This window comes from Enhydra lutris, unplaced genomic scaffold (genome assembly GCF_002288905.1).
Source record: "Enhydra lutris kenyoni isolate GAN:26980312 unplaced genomic scaffold, ASM228890v2 scaffoldscaffold10, whole genome shotgun sequence".
NCBI classification, from domain to species: domain Eukaryota; kingdom Metazoa; phylum Chordata; class Mammalia; order Carnivora; family Mustelidae; genus Enhydra; species Enhydra lutris.
Window position 1 is genome coordinate 4,614,380 of NW_019154094.1, and position 16,866 is coordinate 4,631,245.

The window sequence follows — 16,866 nt, forward strand, 5'->3', positions numbered from 1 at the left end:
ACTGAACAGAGAGCCTGATGTGGGGCTTGATCCCAGGAGCCTGAGATCATGACCTGAACTGAAGGTCTGTTTAGGTGCCTCTAAATAGCCAACAGTCTTTTTTTTTTTTTAAAGATTTTATTTATTTATTTGACAGAGAGAGATCACAAGTAGGCAGAGAGGCAGGCAGAGAGAGGGGAAGGGAAGCAGGCTCCCTGCTGAGCAGAGAGCCCGATGCGGGACTCGATCCCAGGACCCCGAGATCATGACCTGAGCCGAAGGCAGCGGCTTAACCCACTGAGCCACCCAGGCGCCCAGCCAACAGTCTTTAAAGAAATTTTTTTAGGGTGCCTGGGTGACTCAGTCAGTTAAGCGTCTGCCTTCAGCACATTTCATGATCCCCAGGTTCTGGGGATCGAGTCCCTTTTTGGGCTCCCTGCTCTGTAGGGAGTCTGCTTCTTCCTCTGCCCCACCCCCCACTAGTTTTCTTTGTACTTTCACTAGAGATTTCTTGGTTGGCATGTGTTTCTTTCTACATTTTAGATCCCATTCCCTGGGCCTCTGGCTGGCTGTTTCTGATGAAAATGTTTTTTGTTGTTTTGTTGAAGATGCCCTTGTTCCTTTGCCTACTTTTAAGATTGTCTCTTTAACTCTATTTCAGCCGTTTGAGTTGGACGTGCCTCAGTGCAGTTTTCTTTGTATATGCCCTGCTTGGGGTTCATGAGACTCATGGATCTATGCTGGGATGACCCGGGCTTTGACTCTTCCTGCCCCTCCCCTCCCCTCGCCACACATGCATCTTCTTGCCCACCCCCCACTCTCCAGGCTTCCTCCCAGATTCCCACTGTCTGGACAGAGAAGAGACACCCACAGACACAAGAGCAGCAGGGCCTCCAGGATCCAGAACAGCCCTGAGAGAGAGACAAGACCCACAGAATGTTTTTCTCTAAAAACTGCCCATGTAAGGCCGTTCAGGGTGTGTGGGCATCCACAAATACGGAGCTGCCATGCCCCGCCAGAGGGCCGACTTCTTGCGTGGGGATGACGGCAAAATGCAAAAGGGTTACCCCCCACCTCTGCTTCCCTTCATTTTCCTCTCAATTTGGAAACCAGATGTGAGCCTGTTTTTCAATATAGGCTTAGTGTGAGGTCTGTATGTACATGTTTGAAAGGCGGGGGGTGAGAGGGCACATTCCCAGCCAGTGACCCACTGTTCCCCAGGAGATGACAGCATCTCACCGTGGCCTCATCCACGCCTCCCCATTTTAAAATCCATTTGTGGGAGGTGCACCTGGCTGGCTCAGTCAGTGGAGTATGTGACTCTTTTTTTTAAATTAATTAATTAATTTATTTTTATTTTTATTTGAGAGAGAGACAGAGATATCGACAGAGAGCTAGAGTGGGAAGGAGGGGGAGAAGCAGACTCCCTGCTGAGCAGGGTGCCTGGTGTGGGGCTCGATCCCAGGACCCCGTGTCATGACCTGAGCCAAAGGCAGATGCTTAACAGACTGAGCCACCCAAGCGCCGTAGCATGTGACTCTTGATCTCAGGGTTGTAAGTTCGATCCCCACGTTGGGGGTAGAAATTACTTTAAAATAAAATTTTTTAAAAATCCATTTGTGAGAATAACTGGGATGAAGGTTTAACTGGGAGTGTTTCTCACTGAATTTAGAGTAAATCCAGAACCCCTGACCAGCCCTGGGGGGCCCCGCCTCCTGCTCCTAGCTCTCTTTCCTTCCGCCCTGAGTGGCCACACCCTCTCTCAGTTCCAGGCCCAGGGAGCCCCTCCCTGCCCTCACAGCACAATCCTCACAGAATTGTTCTCCGACTACCCCACTCCTCAGCCAAGCCCTGTCTCTCCTCCCTCCTGAGGTCCTAGGAACGTGTTCTCTTTCCCAGTACTTTCTGCCACTGGCAATTCCCCATTCACGCGTGTGATTATTCCGTGTGCACCTGTTTCCCGTTAGCTGAGACGCAGCAGGAGGGGACAGCCCGCCCATGTCCTTTACTTCCCAAGGCATCCCAGAGCACAGGGGGGGTGGGGTGTCTCTGAATATTCACGAGGAGGCTGGTTGAAGGGGAGCCACTCTGAGGCTGGGAATGTCCCACAGCCACGTGCCACACCCTGCATGATTTAAACAACGGAGATCTCTTCTCCCACCAATCTGGAGACCGGAAGTCCATAAGCAAGGATGTGGGCAGGGCCCCGCTTCCCCGCACCCAAGTCTAGCGGGGAGTCCTCCCTTGCCTCTTCCAGCTTCTGGGGACTCCAGTGTCCTTTGCTACGCTTGGCTTTGCGGCCGCATTGTATACAAAGCTGGGCCCATTGTCACCGGGAGTTCTCCTCCTGTGTCTCTGAGTCTCTGTGTCTCGTGGTATCAAGACACAGGGCATACTGGGCCTAGGACTTGCCTTCATCCCACGAGACCTCCTTAACTCATTACGTCTGCAAACACCCCTGGTTCCAAACACCGTCCCCTTGTGAGGCTCCAGGGAGGGCATGACTTTGGGGGGAACACTGTTCAACCCAGCACGGGCCTCCTGCTCTCTCCCGGCTGCTTTCTTTAACATCTGGCCCGCGTGCCCCTTCTCGGGGGCCCACACCTCTCCTTGAGGAGGGATATGGTGGGCCAGCCTTCCTGAAAGGGCAGTGGCAATGAGACTTTACAACCCATTTAGTAGATTAAGGCAGCACCGGTTTCAGGGTAAGTGGTAAAATGACCCTACGGCCTCCCCAACCCACCCCTGCACTCTCCTTCCTCTCCCCTTCCCTGCTCTCTGAACTCACAGCACCCAGAGTCACTGGGTAGGGTCAGCAGTGTCACATCCCTGATGAAGGAGATGAGGAGTTGCCCACCGCGCCCCAGTGCCCTCTGCTTATGAACGCAACATAGCATGTCCCCTCACCCTTGCATGTGGGGATCGCCAGCCGCCAAGGCGCCTGGGGCAGAGAAGCAAAGTTGTTCAAGTGGGTGGGACTGAGGCAGGCTGTGGCTCCGTGCTCCCTCTGCAGCAGGCACCAAGAAGGCCTGGGGTGCAGTGTGCACCTCTCGTGAGGGAGTCTGTGTCTCTTCTAGAAGGGGACAGAGCAATGACCCCAATTACAGCCAGGCATTAGTTTAAGACTGTTGAAGACGGATCTCGCCCTCCAGGTAGGGATGGCTGGCACCATGGGCTGCACTCCCATCAGTTTCTAGAAGCTCCGGGTGTGTCCGTTTGGATCCTTGCAGGAGCCAATATCAAGATGGGACGTGTGAGAGATTTACTGGGGGAAAAACATCTGTGTGAGAGAACAGGGAGGGAGTTGGAGGAGGGCGAGAGAACCCCCACAGTGACCCGTATGAGGGAGAGAAGGAAAGGAGGCTTGAGACTGCTGCTCGAAGGAGTCCTCAGGTCAAAGACACCTGTGGGGTGGGGTTAGGGGGAAGCTCGAAGTCTGGGGCAGTCTGGGGGGGGGGGGGTGTCTCTGGGGCATCAGGCAATCGTGCCCCCTATGGTAGGAGTAGGGAGGGCCTGCCAGAGGGCCTGGTCCTCTCCCAGCACTGCCATCAGCTTGGCCTCTATCCTGGGGCCTGTGGGGAGGACCCCGGTTCCCACCTAAAGCAGGAGGGAGGGGGAGGGAGACAGCCCTCCCTACCCAGGCGCGCCAGCCCGCTGGGGTGAAGGTCCTCCAGGCCTGCTGGCCCACGGCAGTGGGAGTTTCCGTGAGGTGCCCTCACGTCAATGAGGCTTGGCTGTCCTCAGAGGAACTCAAGCCATGAAATCCTTTTGAACACAAAAGGCTCATTTATTGTGACAAGAAAAAAAAAATAGTGACTCTGACCAGCCCTCAGATGTGGCAAGTGCCCTGTGGATGCCCGCTATGCCTTATGGTCCATCTACAGCCCTCAGAGGCCATGGAGCAAATCTTTTTCATGTTTGGGTTTTTTGTTGTTTGTTTTTTTTTTTTTTTAACAGACTTTGAGAATTGTGAGCACTTACTGCTTCCCAGTATTTCCCCTTTTGAGGTCCCCATAGATGGGTTGTGCTGGACAGACTGAGCATTAAGCAGAGCTGTGGCCTTAGGGCTGCATGTTTGGCAGAGGCCGAAAGGAGGGGACAGAGTGGCATGAAGACGTCAGCCAGTGTGAAAGGAGGCAGGTGAAAATAAACAGGGCATTCTTCCCTCCTGTCTCCAGGGCTCACCACTCCCAGATCACAGATGGGGGCATTGCTTTGCACCCAGACCCTCAGTCTGACTCCTTGGAAGCTTCTAGGCTCCTCCCCGGGCTGCCCCTCCAGTGGAGAGGTGCCACTTCTGAGCTCACACCCAACCACATTGACCACGCCGATTAATGAAAATGTCACGGGCACGTCTTCCTTCTTGGTGTTGCTTTACAAAGGTAGCACGAACCTCCCCACGTCCTCTGCCCTTCTGGAATTACCCACTTCTTATTACCCACATAAAACATGCAGGCCCGGACCACAAGCCCCTGGGGAATTCCTGCCGCTCGCCACGGAAGCTGGCCCTGCCAATGACCTCCCGTGGCACGGCGCGTGGACATGTTTCCACCTTCCTCTCTCAATTTCCCAGATGCTCTTTCTTCTCTTCTCTTCTCTTCTCTTCCTGCCTCCCTGGCCGCTCACCTCAACCTCATTTTCTGACTCCTTCCTCTCTCGGAATGGTGCGTGCCCCGTGAGCCTCTGTTTCTCCATCTGTAAAGTGGACGTCGTAAGGGGATTCCCCTCTGAGCTGTTGTGAAAATTCAAGGAGGTAATTTATGCGAGCTCTTAGCACCCCAGGACGGCCAGCTCTGATTGGCATCCTCGTTACCCAGGACGATCCCCATTCATTCAGCAATAATTCATTGAACACTGTGCGGGATCCCAGGTAGAACAGGCAGACCTGGTCCCGGCCCTCAGGGAGCTTGCAACCCAGCCTCCCCTGAGCACACAGTGCTGGGAACAGAAGATGTGGTTCCCCTGCCGACTGGGGAGGCAGACATCCGCTGATACACACACGCTGGAGGCAGCTGCAGTGGCTTTGGTAGCCGAGCAAGCACTCAGGCGATCGTGTCATGACAGGTGGTCTGGCACAAGACCGGGCTGCCTGGTATCCATCCCTGATCCACTGCCTCCCCGTGGCTGAACTTAGCTCCTCTGTGCCTCAGTTTCCTATTCAATACAAAGGACGTCTCTGATTAGCTTTTAAGGGGATTCAACACCGTCACATCTCTGGAGTCGAGAGTGGTACCAGGCAGGTGCAGACTTTCTTGGGGTCAGTGAAGAGATCCAGGCAACCAGCCATTTCCGCAGCACGGTGGAGTTTTCGGGAACACGCCTGCCTCCTGAGTTTCCCCCAGACATGCCAGCGCAGGCGTGATGTGGCGTGCGAGGGAGCCGTTGCTGCCGTGTGTGGACTGGCAGGAGTGTGGACAGAATGACCTGAGTCACAGACTCGGGTTTAAAAAGTCCATGACTCAGCCAGAGAGAGAAGCATCAGGTTTCCGAGAGAACGAGGCAGCTAGCTACGTGCAAAGTGATGTGAAAAGGTTTTCAAGGGCCCTGTCGGGGGCACAAGGCAAGGGGCAGGGCCGTGGAACTTTCTGTGTCACAGAAAAGAAAGACAAGAAGATGTGGACATCGTGCCAGTGTATTTTCGTCATAAGGCGGCTGTCTCTGGAGGGGCCACCGGTGGGCTGGGGCTCCGTGGGAGGGAGGACACTGACTTTTCATTCAGTGCTCATTGACACCTTTTGCATTTGAAGCTGTAGGCATGTATTACTTGTTAAAAAGTCACAGAGAGGGGCGCCTGGGTGGCTCAGTGGGTTGAGGCCTCTGCCTTCGGCTCAGGTCATGGTCTCAGGGTCCTGGGATCGAGCCCCACGTCGGGCTTTGCTCAGCGGGGAGCCTGCTTCCCGCCCCCTCTCTCTCTGCTTGCCTCTCTGCTTGTGATCTCTCTCTCTGTGTGTCAAATAAATAAATAAAATCTTTTAAAAAAAGAAAAGTCACAAAGAGGAAGCAGACGTTGGAGCTGATTGTAAAGGAGCACTCCAGTTCACCGTGTCCTGTGAAACGTCTTTGGCGGCGCCCAGAACAGATGGCCCTGGGTGGGGTTGGACCACGGCCAGGGGTGGGGGACCCTCTCCCCTGGGGGTATGTGGGAGCCATGTGGGGCCCTGGGGCCAGGCACATGCCTGCAGCTGGGCCTTCCGGTGTGGTGCAAGGCTCGGGGTGCGGGCCTGAGACCAGTGAAGGGTGAGCTCCAGCCACCACACAGGGCAAGGTCATGGTCCGAATATCTGAGTCTGGCCTGGGCAGCATTCCAGGGCAGATGATCACGACTGAAAGCACCAGAAAAAGGCCTTCATCATGTCTATTTCTCTCCATCCACAGGGCAATTCCACAGTGAAACCCGAGGCCAGAGTAGCCCGAGTTCCGGGAAACAGATTTGGTGGGGGTGGGTGGGGGGCCACCAGGGTCTCCTGGCTGGCTCAGGGCATCAGGGGAACGGAAAGGGCTCCGAGAAACCTGGGTTCTTAATTCTTCATCCATCTGTTCAGCCGACATATAAAGATTCTTTTCAGAGCTCTCCCTGAAGTGGCCCTCCAGCTTTGGGACACACACAGCTTTGTGTGCAGGGACATTCCCCGTAGCCAAGCAAAAGCGACAGAAAGGCCCTTTCAGTTAACTGCAAAATAAGCAGGGCTCTGTCTAAAGACGGGGGCCCTTTGCCTCACGGGCCCCTTGGTAATTCGCAGGCTGGCTGGGCACCGCTGACTGCTCGCAGTCTCTTGGATAGGGGTTTGCGAATGCCCTTTATCCCACAATTCACCTATATAAAAAATAAACATGCATGCTTGCAAACAGATATTCTTCCGTCCAATATCCTTTATGCATTCAAATACACACACATTTATGAACAGTCATACTCTTGACTAGCGAGATAGGGAATCTGTGATGCAGATCAAACACTTGTACCGGGTAATTGACAAGCTCTATAGAAGGTTTGCAAGGACACACAAAGTCACCAGGGTAATAATACGGCCTCCTCTTTGTCTCTCCAAATCTGGGTCACGGTTAAGTCCAATGAATTTTGTCCGGCTATCGACGATGATGCCTGTAGTCCCTTTTCTGATGTATTTACCAAGCATCCTGGGGAGGAGGGGGCCTCCCATGTGCCCAGCATCATTCCAGGTTCCTGGGACGTAGCAATGAGCAGAATGACCAATAACCCAGAGCCCGGTGAGGTTTGCATCCTAGTGAAGAGACAGGCGTTCACGGCTGTGTCAGGTGCGGATGGGGCTGGAGAAAGGGAGTGGAGAAGGACTTGGGAGAAGGGACCCCTGAGGGCAGGTGTGAGGGTTGTAAGCCAGGGAATCACAGGGGTATGGGACATCGGGGAGGGGAGCGGGGTGGAGGCAGAAGTGGCAACTGTCTTGCCCGTGCTGCTTATTTTGTACTCACTTGGCAGAAGCCCTCCCTGGTTGGACCCAGCTCTTCACTTACCTCATGCCCACATCTGGGCAACTGAACTTGGGCTAGAGAAAACCACGCCACCGTGCTGGCTGGCCTCATTGGAATCCATGCCCCGGATCTCAGGGTGGGAGTTGGGAGTGAGAGGAAAGCTTCCATGCTTCTCCAGGCCATTCACTCTCCTACTCCTCTAGATGGCCGGTTCCCAGCAGCAGCTCCCCTGGCCTCCCCTCTCAGCTAACTCTCCTTACTTCCTCTTTCACCAAGAAAATTAAGAGTAATCCGAAGAGCTACGTACCACTCCAAGATTCCAACATACATCTTAGGTACCTACCTACCTGATTCTTGCCCCCATCCTTTCTGTTACCATGGACAAAATAGGCAGTGGAGCCTGGCCCTCTCTGGTGCTCAGGTATATCCCTCCCAACATTCCCTTCTCTCTCTCCTCCAAGAGCAATTATCCTCCCCCAACTCCCATCTACCTCAGTGGGCCATTCCCATCAGCAGAGAAACATGTACGTACCATTTCCCATAATGGGAAAAAAAAAACAAACAAACCTCTAAAGCAGCCTCTCTTGATGGCATTCCCCCCTATTCCACGTTACCCAACAAAACTCCTGAGGCTCCTACAGTTTGCTCTTCTTCAAGTCTGTGCCCAGCGAGACCGTCCCCAACCATGTATTCAAGATGGCGTCTCCTCCCCATCCTCTTCCTGGTTTCATCTTTGGCCGCCTCTCTCCTCACTTGCTCAGGTCCCCCGCCAGGCGTGTATCTGCTTTGTTTATTGTCCAGCCCGTCCCACTGGGATGTAAGTCCAGACAGGACAGGCATGTCTGGCTATTCTGTTCACAGCCGTATCCTCAGCACCTGGAAAAGGGCCCGGGGTATCCTAGGCACTCAGTAACGTTTGTTCAGTGAGTGAACAAAAGCCAGGTGAGGGCATGGGCGGAGGACGGTGAGGAAGCCAGTGGGGCTGGAGTGGAGGAAGAAGGGGGGTTAGAAGGGGATTAGGAGGTAGGCACAGGTGGCAAGAGGCCCCATCACGTGGGGTCAAGGTGGGGGTCTTGTTCTCAGGGTGACTCGGCATGCTGCTGGAGGGTTTGAAGCTGGGGAGGTACAGGACATGATGGATGTTACTGAGATTATGGGCAGGTTAAGTTGAAAATTCCACATTTCACAAGTGTGTGCATGTGCAGGCACTTTTTCTGGGGACGAGGGAGCAGAAGGAGAGAGAACCTCAAGTAGGTTCCTTGTCCAGCACGGAGCCTGATGCCGGGCTCCACCTCCTGACCCTGCGATCATGACCTGAGCAGAAATCCTGAGTGGGACGCCTCACTGACTGAGCCACCCAGGCGCCCTGAGGGCGGGTCCTTTTTACATCCATGTGCTCATGAAAATAAGCTTCAAGACCAAAGGAAAACTGCGTGTTGGTCATGCCCTTGGATCTCCAGGCAGGGCCATGGGGAATGATCACTGCCTTGGAATGGCTCTCCTGATAAAACAGAATATGGAACATTTCTCACCCAACAAAACAAAACATTATCTGTAAACGCGAAAACAAAATCATCCACGCTCTGCCTAGGGATCGATGCAAATACCGAGCTCTTCAGTATTTTTGCTTTTTAAACAACTGATGCGCAAGGAATTAACCCATATTTTGAGATTCGAATCAACAGATGTTTCCAAGCACACAGAACAGACAAAATTGGTCTGCAGGAAATAATCGTGGGTGGGATTCTAAATGTTGGGCACAGAATGGGAAAACACGTCTGTCTTTTAAATATTAAACAGCAGTGGTAAGATATCCAGTGGGCTGCTGGCCAGGTCTGAGTACCTCTCCCCAGTAGTATAGTATATTATGTGGCTTGTGGCTCATGGGGTGCCATTTTTCCAAGGTGCTTTGTAAAGGTGTAAGGTACTCCATGGACCGAGAGGGGACAAGTCAGTCTGGTGAGGAAATATGCAAATGGCGGGTTCAGGTGTCTGTATTATTTGGTGGAAAGAGTGCAGTAGCTTCTAGAACTGCAGTGGGGATGGGGAGTAAAACTCATGGCTTCTGAGCCCTCCAGGCAAGGCAAAATGAGGGTTGGGACCAAGGCTTAGGGGCCCAGGTGCTGCTGCCAAGTTAGCATCAAATGAGAAAACTGGTTTACAAGAGGCCCTGGCAGGTATCTGTGGCTCTGATACCAGGGTTCCAGCTGTTAGAACCGAACACCCAGGAACCTGGTTCTGAGCTTGTTGGTCTTCGCACAGGAATGGGCACGTGCTCCCAGGACTTTGTCAGCTACACCCCAGTACTCGCAGGGTCAGGGAATGTGGGCCATAGCTTTCTACTCTGATAGACACCCTCACCGTTCTGTGCACCGAGAGGAAGCATGGGAATGGGGACTCTGGACCAGTGGTTCTCAAGGGTGGTACCTGAACCTTCATCGATATCACCTGGGAACTAGGTAGAGATGCAAATTCTTAGACCTCACCCTAGAACCACTGAATCAGAAACTGGTGGTAGGTCCCAGCAACGGGTGTTTAATAAGCTCCCTAAGGAATTCTGATGCATGTTCAAGTTTGGGAACCACAGGTTTAGACCAGTTCCAGGGGATGCTGATGCTGCTGGCTCTGGGACCATACCCTGAGAACCACTGTTCCAGAAAGTTCAGATGCCTGTCACTCACCTTGTGAGGACGCCCAGTTATTAATGAGTAAAGATTATTGAATATTATGTATTACTGAATTCATCATCATCATCATCATCTCTGAACAGGGGGATTGTGGGCAACTTTTTAAAAAGTTTATGTATTGGGATATCTGGGTGGCTCAGTCGGTTAAGCGTCTGCCTTCGGCTCAGGTCATGATCCCAGGATGCTGGGATCGAGTCCTGCATCCGGCTCCTTGCTCGGTACCATTAGGTACTACTATGTACTAGGCACTGGGCATACAGATCCCATCTAAGGAGGTGGAAAACCACCCGCCCACCAAACACACTGCATGTAAACAGAAAAAGAATTACAAATATGATCAGGACTGATCAGAAAATAAAGAAGGTGCCTAAAAAGAAGGCCTCTAGGAGGAGATGATTTCAGCAGCCATGGGAATGATGAACTAGGGAAGTTCAAGGTCAGACTCTGGGCAGGCACTAGGAAGCTCTTCCAGCTGCAGCACGGGGAGGAGGACGGTGTGTGGAACAGGAAGCTCCCAAATCAGGTTGGGGAAGGCCCTGGTAGAGAGCTGATTTCAGTCTAAGCCCAGGAAAGCATTGAGGGTTTAAGCAGGGAACTGACTGGTCTGGTATTTGCCTTAGGATCACTCTGGCTGCCCTGTGCGAAAGGGCACCTCTCCAGAGTCACCTCGGAGTTGGTGCAGGGAGCGCGGGGCCATGCGGGGGCGCCCTGGAGTCAGGCCCAGCGGAGCCCCCGCCCCACCCCCCCGCCCCGCGCCCCGCCCCGCATCCCCGGGTCGCGAGAACCTGAGGAGGCGGGTCAGGAATCCCCATATGAATAAGGAGTCATTGGGGCGCTTGTTTTTATTGCTGCACTGAAAGCCTTAAACGCGCGCACTCCGGGAACAATGTGACTTTTTCCTTTTCCCCCTTTCAGAGGACCTGGGCTCCCACGATGGCATCTCGGACGCTACCCCTTCTGTGCCTTAGTCTGCCCACCTGTTAGAACCTCGGGCCAGCCCCGGGTGACGTCCCGGGCCTCCGATCGCGCACCTCCGGCAAGCCGAGAGGATGGCACCGTCCGGGCTGAGGCGGCCCCGGGCGGCACACGGGTTTGACTGCCCCACGCTGGGAAATTGAGGCACGGTGGGGCGAGGAGCACGGGCCCCCGAGACTCCCGCAAACTCCAAGTGGCACGTCGCGTACCCCGCCGGCTGCCCCGGCCGCCTGCGAGCGGTCTCCGCGCGGAGGCCACCTCCCCACCCCCCACCCCGCCCAGCGCGGCCAGAGGCGGGGCCCGACCCAAGCACTGGAGCGGGGCCCGGGTTGCCGGGGGCCGCGGTGACAGGGGAAGCCCCAGCGCGATGCCTGCTGGCCGGCGCTAACGCCGGCCCCGAGTCCCCCAGCCCGGCCGGGGTGCGGGCGTTGGGGCCACGCGGCCAGGCGCAGGCCCGCCCCGGGGCGCCCGCCCGCCGCCGCCGCCGCCGCCGACCCCGCCCCTCGGCTGCCTCCCCCGCCTCCGCCTCCTCGAGGCCCGGGACGTGCCCGGCCGGCCACCGAGCCGCGGGGACTGCGTCCGGCGCGCTCACTTCCGCGTCCCGCCGTCCTCCGGCCCGCGCGCGCCGGGCCGCCGCCGCCGCCATCGGACAATAGGCCGCCCGCCGCGCCTGCAGCGGACTTCCTGCCCGGCCCGGGCCGGCCCGTGCGCCGCTCTCCGCGTCCCTCTCCGCGCCCGCCCCGAAGCCGCGAGCACCCAGCGCGCGGGACGAGCCCGAGCGTCCCGCCGCCCGCGCCTCTGCTGCTGCGGGTCTCGCGGCCTCCTCCTTCTCCGCCCCGCGGGCGGCATCCCGGCCCCGTCCAGCGGCTGCTCGCGTCGTCGGTTTCCGAGTTCGATTGCTTACGGAGCAGATTCCCCCCCCCCCCATTTTTCCTTTTACGATTTGAAAAAGAGAAGAGAACGCACAGCAGGCTGGGACAGGGAAGAGCCACCAGCTGCCCCCACGTGGACACCAATGAGGGGAAAGGGAGTTGGAAGCAAACTCAGTCCAGCTGGCCTTGAGGCTTCAACTTCTGCTGGACTCTGAGGCCTGGGTCATGACTCTCACGCCGGGCAGGTGGAAGGCTTTACCTGTCCTGGGCTGGACTTGAGCTCCTGCCCGTCTTTAGCAACCAACCCCCCACCCCCTCCACCACACACACCGGACACCTGCGCTGGGCTCTGATACCCGTCTGCGACATGGATAAGTATGGGGACCTGGGCCTGGAGGCCAGTAAATTCATCGAGGACCTGAACATGTACGAGGCCTCCAAGGATGGACTCTTCCGAGTGGACAAGGGGGCAGGCAACAACCCTGAGTTTGAGGAAACGCGCCGGGTGTTTGCCACCAAAATGGCCAAGATCCACCTCCAGCAGCAGCAACAGCTCTTGCAGGAGGAGACCCTGCCCAGGGGGAGTCGGGGCCCAGTCAACGGTGGGGCCCCCACGGGCCCACAGGCCCGCCGGGACGCTGGTGTGAGCAGCAAGTTGACCGTGGATGGTGCTGCCAAGCCCCCTCTCGCTGCCTCCATGGTGGGTCCTGGGACTGTCCCCTCTGTCGCCCCCGGGCAGCCCTCATACCCACCCCAGGAGCAGAGGGCCAGAACATACGCCCGTGGCGCAAGTCACGGCAGCCAGGACTGCGGCTCCAAGGAGAACCTGGCAGGCTGGGAGATGTCTGGCTTCCGCCCACTGGGCTCCTGCGAGGACCCTTCCTGCCTCACCCACGGAGACTATTATGACAACCTCTCCTTGGCAAGCCCAAAGTGGGCTGATGAACCCCGAGTGTCCCCCGGCATCAGGCCGGGCGCAGGAAGTGGGTGGCCTAGCCCCCCAGGGACGGACGCACCACTGCCCAAACCCTCCAGGGACCATTCCCTGTACCAGCCTCAGCTGTCCCTGAGCTCCAGCAGGTCATTTGAGAGCAGCCAGGATGGCGCTGGTGGCCGCGGTGACGAGAAGCCGGCTGGGCTTTGGACTACCTCCTCCCCGCGGGTGAGCCCTGGCCTTTCTTCCCCAGGCCCAGAGAATGGGGCCATGGTAGGGCCCCCTCCGCCCAGGACCTCCTCTTTCTTAGCCCCCTTGGCCCAGAGCTGCCCCAGCCAAGGAGCTCTTCCAAGAACAAACTCGGGGGTGGGCAGCGAGGTTTCAGGCCCGATGCCCAAAGCCACGGTGGACCCTCAAGTCTGGTTCCAAGATGGACCCAAATCTTACCTTTCTAGTTCTGCCTCATCATCCTCACCAGCCAGCGTGGACAGTATGCCGTCGGGTGTGGCCCCTGGGCTGGGTCCCAAGCCAGTCTGCACAGACCCTGGCGTTGGTCCCAAGCTCAGCCCCACCAGCCTTGTCCACCCAGTGATGTCCACCCCGCCCGAGTTATCTTGTAAAGAAGGTCCCCCTGGCTGGTCGTCGGATGGCAGCCTGGGGCCTGCGCTCCCGGAGAGCCCCAGCCCCCCCAGGGTGAGGCTGCCCTGCCAGACCCTCGTCCCAGGCCCCGAGCTCGGGCCCTCCGCTGCCGAATTGAAATTAGAAGCCCTAACCCAACGTCTGGAGCGAGAAATGGACGCGCACCCGAAGGCCGATTATTTTGGTGAGTGAGAGACGTGTGGCGTTGCCCACCATGGGTGACGAGGTCCCTGCGTTTTGGGAGGTGCTCCCTGCCCATCAGGGATGCTGCAGCTGCCCGTCAATGCCACGCCTTTTTTTTTTAAATTTTTTTTTAAATGTGCGGTTTCCTCTTTTGGCTGCTGCTTCAGATTCAGAAACTTGAAAGCGTCCCTGAGTTGAAAGCGGATCTTGCAGCTGGGAGTTACCCACGTGCAGGTGGGGGCGGGGGGCGCGGGGCAGGATGGCTCGTGACGGCTCTCCAAAAAGGGAAATGCTGTGCCTTCGGGTTTCAGGGGTTTCGGGTGTGCCCCAGAGCCTCTCTCGGGGATGGGCTTGTGCAGGAACTTGAATGGGAGCAGCTTCTGGGGTCCAGGCACCCCTCTGGGTTCCATCCACTGGTGGCTGGGCCAGGTGGGTCTGGCTGTTTGAGGACCCGTGTTTGGGCAGGAGTGTGTGTGTGTGTCTGGAGGTCATGTGTGCCATTGCAAGATTAACGTGGAAGGCTTTGCTCTTGAGCAATAGTGGTTCTCAAAGTGTAGTCTCGAGACCAGCAGCATCCCTTCACCCAGGAACTGGTTAGAAAGCAAATGATGTGTTGACTCTCCAGGAAATTTCAAACCTGTGGACCAGGTGTCTCCGAAGAACTCAGCCCTCAGCCTGGGTTCCAGCCCCCAGCCAGGTGACACACACAGCCCCGGCACCTGGTGGGTTGGGAGGGGCTTACTTGCTGGTTTTACTCACCTTTTCGGGGTCTTGTTTGAACCTCGAACTGTTGGCAACCACTAGCTTCAGCTTTTTCTTTTACCCTGTCCGGGTTTGGAAACCGCGAGAAAGCGGCTCTCTTGTTCTGTGGAGTCACGAAGTCGTGGTCTCATAGGAGAACGAACTAGAAAGCCTATTTTTAGCAGAGTCTGAGGGTTTTTGTCTCCCCCCACCCATTTTTGAATTAGGGACACGATCTCCCCACTCTGAGGCCTGAGGCCCTTGGGAAGCTGAGTCCCAGGAGGGTGCCCGCTGCCCCCCCCCCAGGAGGGCAGGGCTGGGGAAGGCCTATGGCTGTCAGTTCTCTGCGAATGGCTATGGCCTGAGGGGCTAGGAGGGACGGGGTCCTGGGCGAGCACGGCCACACGGTGGTCCGTATCCTCCCAAAGCCTCATGGGACCAGCTCTCACGGCACAAAGGGCGCTTGGAGGTTGGGGTGACTTCGTTGGCTTATGTTTCTGAGCATACGGCACCGTCTGGCTGCTCTCTGTCTCTTTCCCTTTGCAGATGTCCCCCCTTGGCGAATAACGCTTACTGGGAATATTGTGACTTTTAACTGCAAACTAGTGCTTAATTTTTAATTCTGGGCTGATTAAACAACAAAACAGCCATTTTCCTCTGTCTGGGAGGCAGGCTCACACAGGGGATTGGGGCGGAGGTGTTTGCTAACACCAGTCATTCAACATGTGTTTATTGAGCACCTGCCTTGGGCTCTGTGCCCTGTTCAAGGCCTTCGCACACACACAGAACAGGACAGACAGGGCAGTGGAAGGAGACGGCAGGTGGCCCAGATAAATAATCAAATCCTGGGGAGAGATACAGGCGGAGAAGGGGGTGGAGCCTCCGGGCGGGTGTTGGCAGAGAGGTTTCAGGTTTTAAGTCAGGGGATCAGGGAGCGCCCCATCAGGAAGGTGGCATTGGAGGAAAAGCCTGGAGGAGGCAGTAGCTGTCCTGGGGGAGGGCGTTCTGGGTGGGCAGACAGCAGGGGCAAAGGCCCTGGAGCCAGTCTACGCCTGGTCCCACGCTGGGCAATTACCTTCTACCATTTAATTTACTAGTTGCAACAACCCTGGGAAGCAGGTTCTGTCATTAGGCCCATTTCACCGACTAGGACAATAAAGCCTGGGGAAGTCAGATCACTTAACCGAGGCCTCCCAGGTGGCAGTGCTGGGCATAGCTGTGCATTGGAGTCCCCCAGTTCAGACACTGTGCCCATGCCCCTAACCAGCATCGCCATGCTGCCTCCCAAGCACAGATGCGGAAAGCTGTTTCGTGTCTGCATTTATTTATTTTTGTGGATTTGGTTTTTATTTTTAATTGAGATGAACATCCCACACCACGTAATTAGCCATTTTAAAGTAAACAGTTCAGCGGCATTTAGTACATTCAGCGTTTTACAAACACCAACTCCAATAGTCTCAAAACATTTTTGTCACCCTGAAAGGAAACCCCATACCCATAAAAAGCAGTCACTCCCCATTCTCCCTCCTTCTGGAAGCCACTCATATGTGCTCTGTCTCTGTGGATTTACCCATTCTGGGTAGATCATGTAAATGGAGTCATATTTTATTTTTTGCCTACGCATGACCTTCATGTGTAGAAAACTCCAAAGACCACACACACACACACACACACACACACACACACACACAAAACCTGCGCAGTGAACAGTGAGTGTCCTTCCCGAAGCCTGGGTTCCTAGTCTAGTGCCCTGGGTGTAATGAAAGTACGTATGTGGTGTGTGTGTATGTGTGTGTGTGTGTGAGTCTCCACGCTCCATGCCATCCACCTGCTCTTTGCCTCTGCCATGGAACGGGGTGTCTGGGCCACTGCTGCGTGTCCGTGTGTGTTGAGCAGGTTCAGTGTGACCGCTGCGTGGCTGTGCCCTGGGTCACAGAAGCAGCGGTCACAGTAGCCCTTGAGAAGGGCCTGTCCACAGGGTACAAGCCCAGCTGTAGGAGGAACCCCCAGGGGTGGGATGGTGGGGCCCGGCTTGCTGCCCTTTCTAGTTGCTGTCTGCAGAGTTGGCCCGGGGCCCGCGCTACCCCGCACACAGGAGAGCACTTGCCTCACGCCTGCTTTGGCGGCCGAGTCTCTATTGGCACTTCCGTGGCCGGCTGTGTGGCCAAGGAGGAAGTCTCTCATCGGAGCCTCTGGTGGTCAATTCTTGGCCTCACCCTGTTGGGGGACCTCCTGTTTCTAGGTCTCCCCCCTACCCATCTGTGGTGCGAAGCGTCCGGCCCTGCTGAGGGGCTCCCCACATGGAGGCCTTCCCTTCCCTAGATCTGGTGTTTTTTGAAAGACTGTGTCTGCCCAACACCCTGCGTTTCTTGAATTAGGAGGAGATTTTACTTCCAAATAGAAGAGTATC

The 16,866-nt window shown here is 56.0% G+C and overlaps 1 protein-coding gene across 1 annotated transcript in view; it reads left to right on the forward strand.

Annotated features, from left to right (window-relative positions):
* Positions 1-11,747: 11,747 nt before the first annotated feature.
* Positions 11,748-16,866, forward strand: part of LOC111144204 (LIM domains containing 1) — a 68,859-nt gene continuing 63,740 nt past the window's right edge. The window contains exon 1 of the mRNA XM_022498415.1: positions 11,748-13,716. Within this exon, the coding sequence (XP_022354123.1) occupies positions 12,327-13,716 (1,390 nt within the window). The 5' untranslated portion in view covers positions 11,748-12,326. The remainder of the gene's footprint in view (positions 13,717-16,866) is intronic.